This window comes from Neopelma chrysocephalum, unplaced genomic scaffold (genome assembly GCF_003984885.1).
Source record: "Neopelma chrysocephalum unplaced genomic scaffold, ASM398488v2 Primary Assembly neopelma1_67, whole genome shotgun sequence".
NCBI classification, from domain to species: Eukaryota; Metazoa; Chordata; class Aves; order Passeriformes; family Pipridae; genus Neopelma; species Neopelma chrysocephalum.
In genome coordinates, this window is record NW_020897726.1 from 1,898,596 (window position 1) to 1,919,955 (window position 21,360).

At 36.9% G+C, this 21,360-nt stretch overlaps 1 protein-coding gene across 7 annotated transcripts; it reads right to left on the bottom strand.

The window, feature by feature from the left end:
- Positions 1-3: 3 nt before the first annotated feature.
- On the bottom strand, positions 4-21,256 carry KRIT1 (KRIT1, ankyrin repeat containing). 7 transcript variants are annotated; one of them, XM_027684831.1, is made up of 19 exons: positions 20,716-20,962; positions 20,507-20,621; positions 20,074-20,145; positions 19,032-19,153; positions 18,433-18,592; positions 17,157-17,249; positions 16,151-16,280; positions 13,917-14,160; positions 13,512-13,627; positions 12,969-13,112; positions 11,735-11,891; positions 11,344-11,451; positions 9,546-9,702; positions 7,361-7,512; positions 6,530-6,696; positions 4,514-4,601; positions 2,624-2,830; positions 2,201-2,317; positions 4-1,756 (listed from the first exon to the last, which is right to left on the bottom strand). In XM_027684831.1, exons 4-19 carry the CDS (start codon positions 19,131-19,133, stop codon positions 1,688-1,690), a joined length of 2,211 nt encoding a protein of 736 aa, XP_027540632.1. In that variant the 5' UTR covers positions 19,134-19,153; positions 20,074-20,145; positions 20,507-20,621; positions 20,716-20,962; the 3' UTR covers positions 4-1,687. The 7 variants fall into 7 exon arrangements, with proteins under 7 accessions (XP_027540632.1, XP_027540631.1, XP_027540635.1 ...); XM_027684830.1 differs by lacking the exons at positions 20,507-20,621; positions 20,716-20,962 and adding an exon at positions 21,196-21,241; XM_027684834.1 differs by lacking the exon at positions 20,507-20,621 and having other exon boundaries at positions 19,815-20,145; positions 20,716-21,113.
- Positions 21,257-21,360: the final 104 nt, after the last annotated feature.

The following is a 21,360-nucleotide window of genomic DNA, read 5'->3' on the forward strand; positions in this document are numbered from 1 at the left end:
ATGTGACTTGTTGCAAACAATTTATTAGGTAGTAATAAATACGAATGTAGCAGAAAGGACTATACAGAAATAAGGCATATTAATTGTATTGTTAAATAGGCAACTGACACACCATCTTAACATTTTCCTCTAGTTTTCTAAGAAAGTGCTATGTAGAGAAATGTATTTCTGATACCAGTGCCAAGTGATAGCAGGGATGCACTATGAAGGATCCGACTGTTGCATTATTTACCTTAAATAAAATATAACAATCCATGAAGATTTACTGTTATTTAGGCCAGTGAATTTTAAGTAGAAAAGTATAGCTTGCTAAGAAGAATACAAAATATAAGTCTCCTGTTCACCTTTTTAACGGCTTACTACTTTAATTTCTTAAACTGCACTTACTAGTAGTAAGGTAAGAGTAAAGTTACTATACAATAGCACAGTTCTTCACATTCATTTTAACTTTTATTTCAAAACTGAGAGGCAAGTGCTAATTTTTATTTTTAAAAAAAAATTTTTTTACAAAATATTGCACACTATTTTAGCATGCAGTTTACATGGAAGAAATAGTCAAGTGCACTTAAAACCCTGAAATACAACCAGAAACTTTAACGATTTGTGTTACGGATTCTATTTTAATGTACAAGGATATGTTTCAGACTGCATAGAATCCCACCTTACACTTGGGACCCAACATGTTGAGCCCCAGTCCTGACTCTACAAAGAGCAGGCAGAATACTTAAAACTGTATCTGGCTTCCTTGCAATATAAATCTTCATTCCTGCATCCTGCACTGCTCACAGCCTCAAGAAACTGAAGTACGCAATCAGTAGGAAAATTAGTTTAACAGAAATAACTTAGTACCTCCTATATGAGTTTTTGTTACTGCATATGTGTTGCAATCCAGGGTAGGATTTATTTAAACTTTCTGAAGTCCTCTGAGTAAGGTTCATTTGTAAATCCGTATCTCCCTCTCCTCCATATACACATTTTATATTGCACAGTAAAAGTAAAAATCCATTTTAAAAAACAAGCATGCTAAACATTCAATATGGCTTCTGAATGATTTAGAGTATTTCCCTTTTGGCATCCTCATGCAACATTTTAGAATAAATATGAATACAAAGTATGAGAAAGTTAAGAGTAAAAATAAAGCAAGCAAAAATGTTTGTCAGAAACCAAACAAAAACCAAGAGTTTATCAAAAGTACTTGCTCAAAGGTCTAACTGGTCTTTTAAGCATATTTATCCACATATCTTAGAAATTAAGTGTGTCTACAAAATACTGTAACATATACCATACTTCCTTGATGTTCCACAGAATGACATGAAAGGTAAATAGGTTAACTGACGCTTGCTTAATGGCACTGATAGTCCCATAGTCCTCTGGGAACAAAAGCTTTACAGGATTCATACTCGTCCAACTCGGTAAACCACTTACATTTCATTAGCTTCACTGGTTAAGCTCAAGCCCTACAATAGTTTATATATGAAACACAAAAATATTTATAAAAATAATAGATATGTTGTAGAGTTTTTTAAAAAAATAAACCATGCAGCTTCTGTACAAAGTTAAAAAACTGTACAAATCGACTTTTCTATTGTGTAAAACTCATGTACATGGAAGTCTTCTGTTACGATGAGACACAAGTTGTTTTTTGCTTAGCTGTCAGATGCCACTTTGTAACTATTGTTCCCTTCGATCATTCATTTCTTTCAGCTGGCATTAACTGGCCATTTAATTTCATCAGAAGTTTAACGACGAGACCTGCCTATGTAAAGGTATGCAATTAAATTCTATCAGCATTTCAGAACTAATGACAATCAAGAATACGACAAATGCAATTCTCAATCTCTTCTAGTTTCAATCGCAAAGTTACCATCTCCAGCTCTGTAGTTCTCACTATATTTGGAATTATCCTTAGAGTATGAGGGATTGGGCACATGCAACAAACAGTTTCAATTAAAAAAAGTTTACCCTTGTGATTACAGATGCATTTTATGTATTTTGAATTCTGAAGACTTCACATGCTAGGAAAACAAGCAAACATTCTGAAATATTAATATGAAAGTTTTAAAATAATTTCTGCAGGGGCTTGGCTTGGGCTTCTTTTATACTGTGCAAAGGTGGTCAACCTCCAGAGAGAATAGGGATGCAACTAACTTAGGAAAAAAAAAAAATTGAACATTGATAATTGAAAAATGATAATGCTTACCTGTTTGGTATGCACAATAAAGCTCATTTTGTTTTCCAGACTGTGGATTTGGAAACATGTATCTCCATCTCCCAACTGCCACATAAAGCAACCGTACTTTAGACTGAGAAGTAAAGCCTACAATGAAATGTAGGAAACTGTCACTCAGAAAATATCCTCCATACCTACAGACTGAACTTTTCTTTGTTCACTTAGACAGGATTCAGACTTAAAAGAAGCACATTCCACAATGTAGTTGTAGTTTATAAAGTAGTAAAGTCTATACAAGACTTTGTTAGTAGTGACTTTAAAAGATCTTAAAATCTTGGAAATTTTCAGTCAAGTTTAACTAAACAGTTGGATGTGAAATTACTTCTAGTACAAAGATTTTAAGAGAACAGAATTAAGTTTAATAGTTATCACTGGCAGTACACTTAAGCTGACCTTTGTTTCCATATTGAGGAGGTGCAGCCCTTTTACATTTACTCCTACATACACTTTGATGACTTTATGGCTACTTGAACTTGCTTTGGTGAATATCTGTCCTGTGAAAAAAGCTGCTCCATAAGTAGGAATTTCCCAGCAATTCTGCAAGAACATGCGCTGAAGGTGATGCATCTCCTTACTGACACCTTCACTGGTGCTCAGATTCTAGAAATAAAGGAACAATGGCAATCAACAAGTCTTCTCAAACAGTTGTGGTTACTTGAAGAAAACCCCCTGTTTAGTGCAATTCCCGCTAAATACATATTTCCAAAGTGCTTTCCCAGCAACCATCTTCCCACAGCTAAATTAAATCTCAGAGCCACAGAAAGGCTCAAATGCCACAAGAGACTGAGACAAAATCCAGATACCTGTATAAGCCTCAGAAATCTGAACACAGACATGTAACCTCTGAAGGGCCTCACAGTTTTGCCTTTCTCAGAAGTAATTTGGACTTGGGATAAGCATCTGTGCACCCATCTGACACTAAATGCATCACAATCCTTAAAACCAGGCATTCTTCCTCCTTTAAGGGGTCTAATCCAGGGAGGCATGGTAAGATGAGCAAGTACCTCCCCCCAAAAACATGGATTTTTTTTGTTTGTTTGTTTTCTAAGCAAAACAGGGGTGAAGATCTCTTTTCATTAGTGGAGTTCTCCCTCAGAATGAGAGAGGCTTCTGTTCCTTCCTCTTCAGTAGAGTGAGACAGTCAGAACAAACGATCCCTGGAGTGCTCCCACCTCAAAAAAAACTGATACCAAGCACTCTAACAAAAAAATTGGTTGGGCTGTGCACAAGGTGAGAAGGCACAGACATGAGAGAGAGCACAAGTCTTCCACAATTAGAGGGCCATGACTGTGGGTGTGGTAGACAGGATCAACCTCTCTGGATCCCCACCCTACATTACAGCTTACCTGAATTCTACACAGCCATTTTTAGCATGCAAAATCTTTGGAACAAAAGATTACATCTCCTTTCTCCTTCCCCCATATCCCACAACGCAAAATAATGGCCTAAGAGCAGAAGTCAAGAACGCTGTGCTCATTCTTACATATAATCTGATGATAGAATAGAGACTACTTTGATACACCATAGTCTTAGACCACCATCATCCCCTCCTTCATCTATATTAAAAAGAACAGGAATGATCTGCTGATTTTGACAAAAAAGGTGCATGCACCAAGAGAAAGTTTATGATTGAATACTCTCATCTCAAAAAGAGGGGCAAGGTCTGAAAACATTCCCTGGGTGGATCTGCAGTGTTTCCTGGGAGCTACCTTTAGTGATGCATGTCAGCTGGTACAGTTCTCTTCCTGACACACCTCACTTTTTCCACAATTATTTATGAAGATCACAAATTTAAACTGACTGCAGCCCTCAGTTAGATGTATTTTACAGAAGAAGCCCAAGTCCACATTTAAAAATTTTGCTCAATCAACTGCTCTAATCAAAGGAGTTTGTGTGCGTGTGTGTGCGCACGTGCACATCAGCAGCACTATCAGATCCCCAACATACAGGTTACACTGGCAAAAAGGACTTGGTAATTTATCACAACAAACAGACATGAAAATATAAGTTAGAGTAGACTTTTTTACATCTATGCCTGAATTGGAAGCATCCCCAAAACAGAGGTAATACTGAAGATAAATTAACAGATTGCAAATATATTTACTTCTAACAAAGAGATCAACTATAATTGTACTAGAAAAACATTCCAAAAACCCATCCCAAACATTCAGAACGTACACATTTCTAGCTTTATATACCAGTATTTCTGTTCATTACCTGACAACCAAAGTGTCAAAAAATGTTTAAGAACAGGATTTTCTACTATTTGCTTATTTATCTCACCTTGTATTCATGAAGTATCCTGTTTGTCCAATGAGGAGCTTTACTTTTTAGTTTAGTGATTGGTACGATAGATTTAAGATTTTCTTCACTAAGAGAAAAACAAAGCAGAAAAAAAGCTTTTCTTCACTAAATAAAGTAAGGAGAAAGAACAATGTCTGCCTCATTGTACCTTCAAGTCACACACTGAGCTAGAAAGTCAGCTCCTACTCTATCTTATCTCATCAGGTGAGATGGTTTCCTGAAATGTAAGCCAAGGCTTCCTAAGGTAGAGTATAACAGTCAGTTAATGGAAATCCAGCTTTATGTTATACCGTCTGTGTCACACATCATGGACATGGCATGGAGAGAAAATGCCAGCAGCAGAACACATGACTCATAGTTGGTTACAGAGCAGTTTGGTGAATTCCAGTTTGGAAGCCAAAATTATATACAAACAGCCATTTGTATCAGCATATCACATACTTGGAAAATATGACAGACTGTAGATACTCTTCCCTCCACTCTTGCAGTCAGCACCACTGAGGACTTGGCCCAATTCATTTCCACATAAAAGTTATATGTTACATGACATGAAAGAGAAGCTACTTATATAAAGTAGCCTTTTTCAAAAAAAACAAAACACAGCCAACAAAAAACAAAAAGGAAGAAAGCAAGCTGTTATGTACAATTAAGACAGTCTCAAAACCTAGTAATGTAACCTATTGAGTAATTTTTAAACTGTATTTGTCTGTAACTGCACATATCATCTACCAAGCAAGAATCCTACACAGGACAATGCATCCAGATCTTTAAGGTCAAGGATACTCTCACAGAAACAAAAGCCTGGATATATTTTTGAAATTACCTGTGTTTTAATAAACATTTATGTCAACTGCAAAAAAAATTCAGACTGTAAATCTTTTCATCGTCTGAAGAACAACTTGAGATATTTTCCAACATCTTCATTTGAACATAGACAAGAAAGCATGGCCAAATGCTCATGAGGCTTTTTTTCTGTGCCAAACTATCTTTCCTGGTAGTTCTGTCTGTAGAGTCAAGTACTTCCATTGAGCAGGCTCAGCTTGGAACCACAGTACTGATATGCCTCAGTGTGGACAGGAACAGGAACACCACCCTGCAGCTGCTGGAAGTCAGCAGCGGGCAGTTCTGTACTAAACCCAGCTGGCGTTGAACTGCACGCTCATGCAAGTGGGTAATCCCACTTATATCCCATTCTCCTCAAGCTCCATCTACCAACTGTGTAACTGCAGGACAATACAACTAAAAAACCAGCAAGTCAAGACAGCTCAGTTGATGCTGTGAATGAGAGGAGATGAGAAGCATAGTAACATTCCAGAACTGCACAGCTGCTGTTCCATGAATGAAATGAGGTGGAGATGGCAGGGGGTGAAGGTGCACACAGTAGAGAACTGGAATCTTGATGGTCTCAGATATTGCTGTAGAAATGTACGTGGGAAGAAAAAGCCATATCCCAGAATAGCTCAGCTACTGTTGCACTGGCATGCAGAGAGAAGGGGAGAGAAAAATACCATCTGGCAGAACCCTACTGGTGCTATGGTTTTGACCAATTTAGTACAGCAGTTCTCATACCAATGACAGAAGATAAATTATATCTTTGATCTGTCCTCTTCAAAGAGGGAGGAAAGTCAGCCCCAGAAGCTGGTCTAACTGTTTTCCTCAGCATTGTTCAAAGTCTCAGTCCTGTCAGAACCCTTCACTCACATGAATACACTTACTCATATTGGTATTATTGTAATCTCAGGACAGATTTACAGGATACAGAACCTCCCTCCCTCTGCCTGGAACTGCAGCAATTAAGATCAATACATTTTTCAGACCTGGTGTCCAGCTTCTATTAATGCATACAAGGGTTATGTGATTACTATGAACTACAGCTCAGTAATGGAGAAAAACAACAAATATATCATACCTAAAATGTGAGAGTTCCATAGTAAGTGCTATCTAAAAATACTTAATCTAAACCCATAATTTTAAGTTTTCAACACACGTACTTACTTTAGAAAGCCCTGTTTATGTTTCTTGCTCTCATAATTTCCATAGACTATTTGTAGAAGCAGACTTGCCAGGGTGATCAACTTGGCATCAGGTGATGTATAAAAACCTTTCAGTAAATTATATCTGGCTTCATCAAAAAGAATAAGAATAGCTAATGGATCCTCAATCTGTTAAAAAGATACAAGTAATATTATTTCTTTGTAAAAAAGAAAATGAGCTTAGAAACTATAAATACAATTTCTCACTGATTCAGAAACAGAAGACAAAGGTGTGATCCTGACTGAAGTGTACATTTTAGTAGTGCTTTGTAATAGAAAAAATGACATACTTTCATTGATTTACTTCAACACTTCACTGATCTAACAAACAAATGAAAGGTGACCAGGATACCATGCCCAATCAGAAGGTTCATAGAAATACTGATATATATGGATTTTTCCTCCGTGAATTCATTTTGAATAATATGTTTGAATAATCCCATCAAAACCAACCAATTAAATAACTGAAAAACAACAGCACAAGGAAGAGAAAGAAAATCAGGCAGGTTGTTTTTAGCTGTATGACAGACAGACAGACAGAGACTGACACACAGAGACAGATGATAAACCAAACAGCTGAGAGGGTGAGAAAGAGACAGAGAATAGAGAGATGGCAGGAAGGTGAGAGGGAGGGAGGGAAGAATGTGAAGACTCAAACTATTACAAAAAAGGAGACGAGATGTCAGGCTTAATAAGTTTGGATATTACTACAGTCACTATACACGCTGAGTGCTAATGGTCAAAGTGTTCTGAATCTGACCATGATTTCAAGCTCTCACTTCCAAATGCTGACCTTTTTTTCTATTTCCAGTGGAAGTCTCACATCCCTTCTCAGGAAAAGCTGTGAAGTTTCCCTTTGAGGATCCAAGTTTGTCAGTTCAGTGAATATTTCAGGCCAGTCTCGAATATGTTGCAAAGGCTTGTGATATGGCTTCAGCTGGAGGCCTGAAAAATAACAGGGTTTGTTTCTAAATAAAAAACCAGAATAACCCAGCACATACACACACATATATTATTAAATATATATATAAATAAATAAAATTATTACATAAATTATTAAACGCTGCACCAAAATTAGGGTATCTGAAATTGAGGACTCATTAACAAATATTTTCCCTATGTTTTCTAAACTGCTACATATAGAAGGTTTTGAAAACATGGATTTATTGGAAAAACTCCTTGCATCAATTCACTAAATGCAGTAGTGATGAAACTTTGTTATTTTCAGTTTCTCAAGAGTAAGTGGTATTTAAAAATTTAATTGAGTACCAAGACTGACCTTAAAAGCAAGATAATAAAACATTAGAGAATGTTTTTTCTATTATTGTAGGAGAAATACAAAGTCCAATAATCTTATTTCTGACAGAAAAATACAGTTATAATTTATCTTATAAATGTATTTGCCATTTTTGTGTACATATATATTGACCATAAACTTTTCAGAACAGATATTTTTCTTTTTAATCTGTAAAATGTCTTGATTCTTTGCAGAATAAAGTCATTCAATGTTTCATGTTCTCCTGTGTATACGAGACCTGCAAAATTAATACAAAGCTTTCAACTGCAGTCCTACTATGTACTAGCCTGTACCTTCAGCTCACTCACCCTTCCTGTCCTTAGATCATTGCTTGTTTTTTTCTAGGAGTGAGGCTGTATCTGCCTCCTTGTCACTGCTCTGGCTTTCATACTGTGACATCCCACATTATAGGAAAAACTTCAACAGACATGTTATTATAGTGCAACATCATTCACTGAGAACAATCTGTTCATTCAACTTACTTACCCATCTTATTTTCAAACACAGGAAAACATTATCTGTCCTACCAGCAAGACATCTATGGTCCTTACAGTTGTATGCAAACTGCAAGAAACGTACTTCATAAGGAAACTTGTCCCTTAGGTGTTTGAAGTCATAAAACAGAAGCTCATTTTCGAACTAAATATCTAGAGAATTACTTGGTTTTAAACAATGTATCAGTGAGCTCATCCCCTAAAATGCAAAGGTGCAAATGCAAATGACTCTATGAAAACACGACATATTTAGAAAAGGCAAAAGCAGCAACACTTTAACACTCAAACACTTCCTTTTCTTCCAGATATTAACATCTATGTTTATCTCAGCGTTACAGTAGTTGTGTGGCATACAGCAAAGTAAAAAGGTAAAAGGCATGACACTGGGAGAGAAAGATTAAAGATTGAAGAAAAGATTTCTGCAATATTTAGAGCACAGTATCCTACCAGACCTGAATTGTGCTTTGTAATCCATGATAATGTGTCCCATAGCTATCGTGTTGCAGCCCTACTGTTGACCACAATTTCTGACAAAACCCAATCACAATCATTGACTCTTTGGGGGTCCTGTTTATCTTTTCCTATATAACTCAAACAAAAATTATAATATACTTTTCATTTAGACCAGAAATACCAAAAAATACAACAAACGTAATAGTGACTTTTTGCATCAGAAGTCTCTCTCACCAAACAGATCTGAGAATTCATTTATAAAAAATTATTTTGGTGCACAACACATGAAAATTCACATGATTAAAGGACCTAATGAAAAAAAACATTAATCAGCTTGCTTTAATTACTAGTTTTAAAAAGACTAAACATCAGTATAAACAAGTACATGCATCCGATTTCAGAATGCTGGGAAGAAAAATACAACTAAAACCAGGATAAGCCAGCAGTAAAGACTATGACAGCCAAGGTGCCCTGTAACAGAAAGACAACCTGGACTAGCTTCATCTTCCTGGATGAAATACATTCTAGGTGCCACAGTGATCCACAGGCAGACCGACTGAGCATCCCCAACGTGAAAGCTAAAAGCTCTGTAGCTCTGAAAGCACAGTTTGGAGACATCAGGCTGTAAAGGCTGTCAGAGAGCACATATCCTACTTTCCTAGGACAGTATTATTTTTTCCTAACGACAAGCAGAAACAAACTATGATAAAATCTCATCATCCTTGTTTACTTACTGAGGTTCTCAGAACAGATCCAGATAGTGAAGTACTGCTGAGTTTCTTGAGACAAGCGCATGCCCTCCATTATTTGCTGCACAGTGGTATTGTTTCCATGTTTCAACTCGACAGAACGATATGATCCATCCATACGGTAAATTCGCGCCTTTTCATACTACACAAAAATGTAAACGTATTAAAAATCCAACTTGTTAAAATTCTTTTTGTTGGTGCTTCTGAAGAGGAAAGTAGTTTTATCATAATTCAGCAACATCCATAATGTTGGAAAAAAGAGCACTGCACAATTCCTGCATATTTATCAAAATTGCTTGGGTTTTGTCCTGTGCAAGTTCATATACTGTGTTTTTTAAAACAATACCTTCAAGAAAGATCTTACTGATATTTTGAGGACTTCTTTTAAACTTGAAGGCAAGCAGGCATTTAAAAGTTCCTTGAGGGATTTGGGCTCAACTGCCTATGCATATCCCAAAATGTCTACCTTGCTGTTACTGGCAGGGTATGAATTTTCCCCTTCATTAGTCTATATTAAAAAGACTCATCTTTCAGAGGGAAGCATCTACCTTTTACTCAGACCCCACTACAATAAGAATACTATCTCACTAAATCTTACAGTGCTTCTATAATATTACTACTAATAAATCCTTTTCCCCTCCAGAACTCCCATAGCTTTCACTGGAAGTTGTATGTGAGCCCACAACATGCCTCCTGAAAGTCATACGTAAACGTAAATCAGGTGTTTGAAGCATATACACACAAGTCATAAATTAATGAAATGTCTTGTTTTCATCTCTTTAACAGGTTAAACGTTTCAGCTGCTTGAATAAAAAAGTCATAAGAATTTCCCTTTCTCAAATCTACAAAGTCATCAAGAACTGAGTTCCAAAAACTTTTGAAAAAAAAAGATGGATGACTTGAAAATGACAACTGACTGAAAATGAGCCTGGAATGGAAAACATCAGTCTATTTTTGCTGCAGTAGTCACTGTCCCTCCTACTGCAGTAATTTCTGGTTTTTTTATTTGAATGTATTAAATAGTAATAAGTGACAACATGATATCACCTCTTACACTGTGAAATCTACTTAAAATGTGTGCATTAGTCTTCAGAGTCATTAGACACACACACCTGCCATTTAATCAACTGCATAATAAGAACCCTAAAATAAAGGTCAGTTTCTTCCTTAATTATTTTGGAAGGTCATTCATACAGAGTGAAATGAAGATAATTTAAAACATCTTGAAAAACTGACAAGTTTACTACCAACTACCTACAGGGATACCAGTTGCATCTGAATCAAACAAAAGAAACAAGTGGTTTTATATAATTTGGCTAATATTAAATCTATTTCAGGATAAGAGGAATCACATCGTAAATTTTGTTTCCTACCCTGGCTAAATATCCACTGGCTGCCAAGGAAGCCTACACTGAATAACTGATGTAAGGTCTACTTTGCAGAAGCCTACATTTAACCAGCTGAATGCTCCTGTTTATCAACATATTTGATGACAATGCACAAAGAAAGCTGATGGTTTTATGATCAAAAGTAGACATAAAATGAGAAGCTGATGTGATGCTCCTACAAATAAATCAGAGCATCACATTTAAAGTCTTACATGTATTTCTTGAGACATGAAACAGAACAGAAACGTTTAAAGAGACAAAATGTCAGTTTGCCAATATTTTCACTAGTAATTTCAGTGTACTGTACTTTTCCAGTAACAGCTGTAAATGACCCTAGCTCTTCTACAAATTTATGTGTAAATTAAATATAAATTAATTAGAAAATGAACTCATACAGGTTTATTTATGGCTTCCTTCAGTAGTTTTGCAGCTTCTTCCCACTCATTTTGTTTGTTCTCTTCACAGACATTCAGTGGAGATCTTCCTTGTTGATCAGTAATGTGCTATAAACACAAACAGAAACACTGATTCTAGATCTATTTCACTGGAGACTGGGAAAACATTTACACATTTTTGAGACAGTTAAGGTCCTTGATCATAGAGTTCAAAATTTTAATTAATATAAAATGGGAAGAGTAGATGTAATGAAATATATTTAACCATTTTTTTTAATATCTTAACAAGATCATTGTGTTTACACATTGTGATCTGGACACAAAATATTTCACATACACAAGCTAGAAAATGTTGCTAAAACTTCTATTTCTATACATAAACTGAACTTACTCTGTCAATTTCTGGATGATTTAGTAGAATTTGTACTATTTCAGCATGGCCACCTCCAGCAGCAAAATGAAGAGGAGAACTAAGTTGGCCATTCAAAAGGTTTGGATTGCATTTCCCTTTCTCCAACAGCATTCGAGTGGCTTCAACTTTTCCATACCTGCAGATAGGGTTAAAGCAGAACAAACACAGCAAATGTAAAATATTTTTTCAGATAGTCCTAAATATGAAAAAGTCTTTTTCTACACTCAAGAGCTTTCAGCTTCCAAATTACACTAATGAAAATGGAACATTATTAAGTTTGTAGAAATTAACATCAGTTCTGCACTTCTTTGGTATTCATTGGTCTAGTAACCATTTATCGGATTAATTCTAGACAAACTGAACCTTGCTTTAAACTAGCTAAGTTTGGGCAGTTGTAGTGATTCAGTCATGGCTGAACAGAGTCCAGCCTCGGATGGGAAAAAAAATCCAACTGTGTGACAATCAGAGTTCAGCTTCTGAACTCTGGCAGAATGGATCCTGAGGATTCTTCAGCCTCATACTTATAACTAGTAACTCTTGTGTATACTTTCTGTAAAAATTATTTGCAAACTTTCTCACAAACACTAAAAATCAAGTAAGGTTGTGGGGGTTTTATTATCAAGTTTTATTTTTGTGTTATTCATATCGTCAGACATACTGACCACTATATCTACAAAAGACTAACTGCTACAAAGATAAAACATTTTTACAACCGAGGAAAGCTTTCAAGTACTTACAGATTAAATCACAGTTATAGTCAGACAAGTTGACCTCTGTAAATTACCTAGTTCAGCTTCCCACTCAAAGGTTCACCAGCACCAAAACATGCTCAGCTCAGATACTGCTGTGCTGTAAAACTGCTCACAGCCTTTAGCCAACAAAGACTGTAGAAGTTACCACACTAAACTAGACCCGGTGTCTCCAACAGGAATTAGAATAGGTACTCAGGAGAGATGTAACACGCAATAGGTAAGTGATGACATGATCTCCACACCTGGTCTCTTCCAAAACCATTCAGCTGAAAATTATCTCAAAACTTGAAGCAATCTTTCTCTTCAGAAGGTTAACACTAACATATATTAGAATCACAGCACAAGAAGTCTAGATGTTTTTTATTTCTTCTTTTTGAGGCTGATAAATTACATAAATTATCAGTGCTACAGAATCACGATAGCAAGAATGCATTTGATTGGCAAAATTCTCATTGACTCACCAGCACGCATAATGGATTGGTGCCCAATGGTCACTATCTAACTGATTAACAGAGAACTTTTTATCCAGAAGGTGGCTTAGTAAATCAGAGTCGCCTTCACAAGCACTGCGGTGAAGAGGGAAATCATCTACCCACTGGTGTTCCCTATGAATTAAAAGGGGAAACAGGAGGAAAACACCATTCAGAAATATCACAATAGTAGAAAACATCAGCATTTAAAAAATTACTAACATAGCACTAACTGCAGATCTACATGAAGAATAAAATTGAAGTTCACGCAGCTAGTATTTTTGTCATGCAGTAGTCAAGCCAGAGCTGTATTTCTTATGCTAATTAATGCTTCTCTAATGTTTATAATTTACACCTTTCTTAATCCATCCTTTAATTGTTGTGTTTCAGTACTTAGAGACTTAAAATAGAATTTTTAATTAAAAAGTATTTATACAGTAAAGCCCTAAAATAATAGGACCAAGTCTACCAAGTGCTACTGTAATATAACAAAACAAAATTATCCATTAATGAAAAAGGAATGTAACATAATACTTGTCCTCTGTGACACTGCTCATGCTACGTTGCCACTTTTCTCTTTTAGGAATCTGAATCTTTGAATAGTCTGGGGCTCCAAGGCCAAAGTATGGATTTATTACCACCTTGTCAACCTGTGAAGACATAATTTAAAATCACTGAAGAAATATCATACTGAGATTTGCTACGCAATCCCCCATCCAGGCAAGGTATTCTCTTGAAACCAAAGTTATGATAGTAACATTTCATAATTAAAGAGAATGATGTTCAAATTGAGGATTTGAGAAATTATTGCACATCTATTGGTAAATAATGAAATCTGACTCTATTAAACATAAAGTACACATCCATATCAAATAAATCAATGTATGAATGAAAATGTATGTATGTTTTAAAAATATAAAAAGAAAATATAGTTCTTACCCTGTTGGTATACTGAAGGTCTGATCCAAATAAAGGATTATAGATACACATATCTGCTTTCTCCAATGCCAGCATTTTACTCTTTATTTCCAGGGCAGTATAACCCATGTGTAATGAGCTTTCTGTTTGGCCAGGTTCTATAGCATAGGCGGGGTTTATTACATTTGTTTTAATTCTCTCAAGAGGAGACGGCCTGAATAAAGCTGGGATGGAGTGAGACTGGGTGTGCCGTTCATCCAACCACCTGCAGGAGAGAATGGGGGAATAACTCATTTTCAGGTAGAAAAGGATTATTTTGGTCATCTTGTCCATTATTTTGTTTGATTAAGAGTTGTATGTATGATAATCACAAATTTTAATTAAAAACATTATAATGTGCACAGTCAATTTTATATGACTAATCCCCAAATATAAAATTTGCTAACCACACACAGTTAAGCAATTGTATTTGCTGAAACACATTTCCTGCGGATGCAAACTTTCAAAGAAAAGGAAATTATAAGCTATGAGTAACACTGGTTATAACCAAAAAACCACACCAATGTGTCACCATTTTGTTTACTTTCAGTTTATCAATATTCCTACTCTCAACATACAAATTTTGAAAATTAAAGCAGTTTTTTTAAGGGGGAGTTTCAATATCTATGCTGACTTAAGCCTTCCAACTCATGTGTTTCGTTAGGGAGAGACAGGAAAAGGCAAAAAACCCATAAGGTCCAGTTTCCAAACTGCTAAGTCTCTTTCACATAGGCTACCACCTGCTTTTTCACAAAGATGTGCTGAAGTTTATTCTCTTCCCAGTGTGTTCCTACTGACAGTACAGAGCTTTAAAGCCCTCTTACTCTCAGCTACTGGGGAAAGTCAGTACTGTGCACCTGCTCCATTTTTTCCTGCCACATATGTAATATAACAAGGTTCAGGTCAAGTTGTTCATCTCGGTTTTTGGATAAATGTATCTTCACTGAACCCCTAAATTATTTTAGTGTTATGTTGAGTGGTGCGCATTTTAACTAAGGGTCTAAAGCCAGGTTTGTATTTAGGTTTCTGCACATGCTTTCTCATGAGCTTGAGGTAAACCTGTGCTTTGCTGGAATACGATACAGTCAGTTTAGTGATTTAGCCCGGAAATATAGATGAAAGAGATGTACATACTTTGAACATCAACTGACAGACCACTGAGATCTTGTCTGTCTAAGAACCACGTGCAAGGATGGCAGAAGGTGACCTGCAGTTTAATGAATATGCTTAGGCCTGTATTTTTAAGTCCCAGACCCAAGCTACGACGTGCTGCAAAAGCAGCACTCTCTTCACTTACTCATGGTCCTGCTGGGAAGGAGGACTGTAAAATTGTGGTCATTGTGCTATAAACACACTCTAAGGTATTTTCAGGCATTTTCTCTAAATATTTGGTGGATAAATTAATTGTGGCAGTTTGAATATTTGAGAAGTGTTTTTTCAGATTATGTACATAGAGAACAACGAATATAAACTATTTTCTCTTATACTTCCAAGGCTTCTCTCACAACTATGAGGCTTGAAACACTTTTAAGCAGAGCTTAGAGTCTGAAGGCATTCGGTAAGCAGCAAATAAATATAACTGGTATGATGGTATACATGGAAATATTACAACTCTACTAATAAACTCTAAAAACCCTACACACAGAACCTTTTAGATAATAGCCTGTAATGTGTGATTTTTCATGTTAGCCATGAGTTTCAGATAACTTTATTAATGCAAATAAGCTCCGATATTCCTTGTTCAGAGTACATTAAAAAAAACAAAAACCTGCTCACATACTCAAACTTCAAATTACTATAAATCTGGCTAAACAACTAATCACCTTTCTAAAATTTAATTCCCTAGTGCAAATAGATTTGTGTGTCTAGGGAAGATGCACTCCCTTTCTACAGGGAGATTTAATTTAAATGTAAATCTTTTATAAAACATTCACTGTGAGCAAGAACTTCCAAAAAGCCACTTGATTTAGATAAGCACACCCTTCTTGAGTTAGCAAAAAAAGTTTAGAAAGATTTAAAAATCTGTTGTCAGGGTTTCAATTTCTGATAAACATGAAGACCATAACATGATATCATGATGATTTCCTTCTTAATCACAAGAATCCTATAAAAACTATGTGCTACATCTACAAATTATCTTTTATATATATTTATATTTTTATATAAAATATGAAATTATTATATTTTAATGTATTTTTACTGATGGCATTTCTTACTTATCCAAGGCAATTAACATTTTTGCAGTCAGCGTAGCAAAATGGGTGCTGGATTCACTGCAGACTCTCATGATGTCTTGTAAACAGTAGAACACGGGGCATCCAGGACTGTATGTATATTTCGTATTATCTAAAAAGGAAACATGCTCTGAAGACACATCAGTGAGAAGAATCTTATTTTCCCTTCTGCATCTTTTGTAGTTACACTTTCCTAACTAAAAGTATATTTTAACTTTAGACTAGAGTAACTTAATTTTTTCAAAATAATGATTGATAGAAATTACATACAATCTTTACATTAATTCACAACCCAAAAGGGTAGCCTTAAAAACCTAAAAGTATTCTGTCACTATTTCATCAGTGTGATCAGCTTCATCTGAGGAATTAATGTTAAATGTATACTATTGCCAGAAAAAAAAGAAGAGGACTCAGGACTAGAAGGGGTATGTATCGTTATTGGTAACTCCACAATGGTATCTATTTGATAGGTTTCATCATTAAATGCTATAAGTAAGGCAAAAATGAAGAAGTTCCTCCAAAAGCACAGAGACATTTACTTCAGGTTTGAGGGTGTTTTTTAAAATATTTTTCTGACAAGACATTTACTTTGCCTTCTAGACTGTATTTACTGTGTAGAGACTTCAATAAGCATTCTTCTCCCAGTAAAGAACACTGAACTGAGTAGGATGTCTTACAGTTGCACTCAGCAAATTCTACACAAATTAACGCACATGTTTTGAAAATATAATCAAGTGCACAAATACTGCTTAAAACAGAAGTGTGACAGCATTACAGAAACAAAGGCAATACATTAAATACAAGTTTTTTTCCATAATTTTAAGTAACTTCTTCAAGTTTTAAAATATTCAGAGAGAGTTTTTCACCTGAATGGAACTTTTAATGTTTAAATACAGAAAATGCCATACATTACACTCATAAAAAAATGAACCCTCAAGTGAACTTCTGCTAAAACGGGTGCAGCTTCAGAAATCATGCTCAGCATTACCTTTCACAACAGTTGGAACAACGTAAAGAGATGCCTCCTGGCCTGCCTTCTCTCCATCTAGAGGAAACTTCTTCATTAACACTACACGCTTTCCTAGCACAGTATTAAAAAAAACAACACAAAACAATTAATTAATCAACAAAACAAAGAAAAAAAATCTAGAGTTGGCTATCTGAAAGCTTACCAAACAATCTCCCTAATTTCTAGGAAGAAAACAATTATGATTACACCTATAATCTAAAGCAAGCTAAGAAAATCTAAATACATAAGAAAAACATAAATATGTATAAACCCATTAACATGAAAAAGTGACATGACTGTAGCTCTTTATAGCAGGGGGTTTTTTTGCTTGTCTGACCTCAGCTGCATATTTCAGCAGCAGTCACACTAAGCTGAGCATATTAATGTTTGGGCTTTCTGTGTGAGTCAATTTAAAACTCTTTAAACTGTACAAGAAACAGACAGATTTTGCTTTTACAAGGCATTCCTTGATGTGTATTAATTCTGTTATTCTGTGTTTGCTGAATAACAAGCTTTGTTAAGCCTGTCCAGCTGCAGCTATTGCCACCTGCAACATTCTACCATGCAACCAGCTATTCCTCCTTTAAATTGTCAGCACTGCACTGACTTGCCCTCACTGAACCTTCCCAGTATAACCTTACGTACAAAACATAGGTAAGGTACATAGCAAGAAACAAAAAGTCCTTTAGTCTGTATAGTTTATACCAATCTGGAAATGAAATATGTTGGAAAACAAATTTGTCAGCACAAGTGTGAGGTTCTTTACTAGATCAGCTATGCAACAACAATGAAAAAGAAAACGTACTCATTAAATTCCATCTGTAAGTGATACAGTTATGCCAGAAATATTTTCATGTAGATACTGTCTCCTGAACAACAGACTTTAGAATTTATGAACTCACTAGTGCAAGTCAAGTTTTAGCTGAAATTAAGGATAAAAAAGCCACTTCCATCTGGTTTACTGGAAGTTTAGCTATAAATCTAAACTTGAGGTGAAGAAGTAGTATAGACAAAGTTTCATTTATTAAAAATCTTTTAGTAAGTATTTTTATAGAGTTGGAAGGTAAAGGAACACAAAGGCAAATTAAAGGGTTTAGCTGTATAGTTAGCTTGGGGTTTTTTGATGAACCTCCAAACATACCTTCTTTTTTTTATACTAATTTCATGCTTTTGGCACAACCTTGCCAACCCAAATTAATTTTGGAAAGCATTTTTATGAAGCTATCAACAATATATCAGATTAAAATGTTTTTACCTTTAATACCCTGATTGGCTGGTGAAATTGGTTTGGTGGCTTCTAATACATAATCCAAGATGCTCTGGGTTATCTCAGTGCCTCCTCGAAGTTTAGTTTCCAGCAAAACTTTCTTTCTTTTTTTCTTTTGGCCTTCAATGGGAACTTCAAGCAACAAAATCTTTCAAACAATAATGAAACCAAAGGAGTTTAAGCACAACTGAAAGAAGCACAGAACCTTTTTTATTATTATTATTATTCATTGTACTACTGTAAAAGCAGTAACAATTCAAGAAGTACTTAATATTGAGGAGCAGGATGGTGAAGTCAGGATGACCTCTAGAACAGGTTAAAGAGAAAAACAGAAGGCTACACCCTTGTAATGAGCAGCCCACAGGGCAAAAGGCCCTGAAATAAAATACATAGGTATTACAAAACCATAAAGCGTGCACATACCATAAGGATGGAGCAATGTATAGTAGGTATATGACACACATAGACGTTACTTAAGCAATCTTACTGTCAGATTTCTCTTCTGTTATATTATTACTTCTTTACTATAATGCATTATTTTAAAAAAACCAACATCTAATAGATAATAAAAATTAAAATAGTTTTACTTCATAGGATTTAGCTCGATATTCCCGAGAATTGAGGCTAGCAGTGTTTTTTGGACGAATCACAGCAACATATGCATCTCCAATGTTTTCTGGGTTTCCCATCTCTCTTTCTTATTTTATCACTGGAAACAACAAATAAACAGGAAGTAAAGGTTCAGTTGAAAAAGCCATCCAACAGCACAGTAAACTTCAGGATGTAGTGGTTATATCCACTGGTACTTTGCACTATTCATTTATTGTTCTTTAGCTGGAGAAATGTCAATGGCTGATATAATTCTGCTTCCTTTTTGTGAAAGGGGAAAATAGTACATCCCATAGATTTATTACAAATAATCTTGTTCTCTAACCCACTTTTAAAATAAAAAGAATGTATTTTTTTCACTTTGTAACTATCTTCCCCATTTTCCAAGCCAGGCAAAAGGCCAAAGAAATTTAGAACTCTGGAAAAGATATCAAATCAAAAGAGAAAGTGATTCTAAAGTGACAAGCAGTGTAAATTATAAAATGTGCTGCAACAAATTACTGCATTTCTATGAGTTCCATGTGGATTTCAAGAAAATACCTGGTTTTTTTCTCCTCCCCTCCAAAGTATAACATGGTCTTGCCTACAGCCAAGTAACAAAACTGATAAACTATAATATGGATTCATTTACTTAGTTTTACTTCAGTGGGACTGCAAAGTGGTGCATAATTCATTCAAACAGAGCTTCTGAAAGGAATACATCTTTAGTTTTTGCAAAAAGTGGACAGAGGCTTTTATATTTAAGGAAAAAAATTGCTTACCCTTCTGTTTAAACCAAGGTGAGAATTCTTATAATCACAAAATTGTATGAAAATTATAGGGAAAACGTCCTAAAGCTAAATCACTCCACACATCAGCTTTGAGAAAGAAAGGTCATGCCTGACCATTAGCCCCTTCCAGCTGATCGTTTTCTTCATCTGCAAATGAACACCCTTTCATTCCATAGCATCACTAAGCGCATGCTTTTTGCAGAATAATTTCTCCACAGATTTTAAATGTTACTATTTCTAGCTTCTTCACCTCTCCTAGAAGAAACAGAGGTCTTCAGATCCCCATGCCCTTAGTCCAGTAATTTTCTTGGGATCAGATTACCTGAAAACATAGTAAAAAAAAAATCCCAATGTAAATAACAGCATAGTCATTTTCATCTTCAGTTGAGCTAAATACTGATGAATAGATGAATTAGTCATGGTACATGAACAGTAATATCCAAAGAGAAACATCTAATGATTGCCATTACAGTAGCATCTAGAAACATTAAACAAGCAATGTACTAACTTGTGAGAAGTTATACTTTGCGATATCAAGAGTTTTAAAAGAAAAAAGAAACAACTATCCCTTACGAGCAGCTGGGAATGGCATGGTCCCTGGGTATCCTTACACGTACTGGGATATACTTGGCTTGGCTCACTGGCTTGTGTGGAGGGAACCTGCACAGGTAGGGCCAGGCCACCTGGGTGGCAGGTGATGAAACAGGCAAATAAGCAGCGGGTCAACTCCCTCTGCTAGTGCTCTGCACTAAATCCAGAGCGGAATAAGCACGTCTGGGAAACCGACAGCCCCAGGAGCTGCGATACGGATGAAGAAAAAAAAAACTGAGGGTGAAAAAGGATGGGGCTGCAAGGCTGTAACAATAAACGGAAGGCACCACCAGGAACTGACCCCGACCAAACCCAGGTGCCAACAACGCGGCCCTATCCCAAAGGATGCCGGTCTGAAGAACGCGCCTCACTCCAGCTTCTCCCAGCACCGCCGGCCCTTCCCGCCTCCCACAGGACTCCCCGGGACGAGGCAGACGGCGGTTCCCGCCGGGATCACGGCCCCACCAGGGAGGAGGGCGGCCGGGGTCCACGGCCTCCCCCGCAGCGCCGCCTCCGTGGGCATGGCGAGACCCGGCCGCTCTCGGAGGAGGGCGCCAGGCAGGGGCGGCCCCGCGCCCCAGCGCCGCCCGCCCCCGCCGCCCGGCCGGGAAACGCCCTCGAACTTCGCCGGCCGCGCCCAGGAGCCGCCGGGCACTAGTCCCCGGAGCGGTGCTCCCGCCGCAGCCCCGTGGGGCAGAAGCGGCTCCTGCGTCCGCGAGACCTCCCTGGGGCCGAGGTCAGGGACGGTCCCCCGGCCCCGCTCGCTCCCTGCCTGCCTTGCCTTCCTCGGTCGCACTGGCCGTCGCCTGCCCGCCGCATCCTCCCGCCGCCCAGGCCCCGCGTCCCGCCCCGCTCCGCCCCATCCCGCCCCGCTCCCTCCCCCGGCGCGGCGGATCCGCTTCCCGTCAGAGCCCCGCGGGCCTCGGCTGCCGATGAGTTTCCGGGT

What these genes read in the sequence shown, in the direction of transcription:
- KRIT1 (XM_027684835.1), bottom strand. Translation starts at nt 19,133, where the DNA reads ATGGGAAACCCAGAAAACATTGGAGATGCATATGTTGCTGTGATTCGT. An exon ending in ATCGAGCTAAATCCTATGAA is followed by an intron (nt 18,593 to 19,031) that starts GTAAAACTATTT and finishes ATTGTTTGAAAG; the next exon opens with ATTTTGTTGCTTGAAGTTCC. An exon ending in AGCCAATCAGGGTATTAAAG is followed by an intron (nt 17,250 to 18,432) that starts GTAAAAACATTT and finishes ATACTGTGCTAG; the next exon opens with GAAAGCGTGTAGTGTTAATG.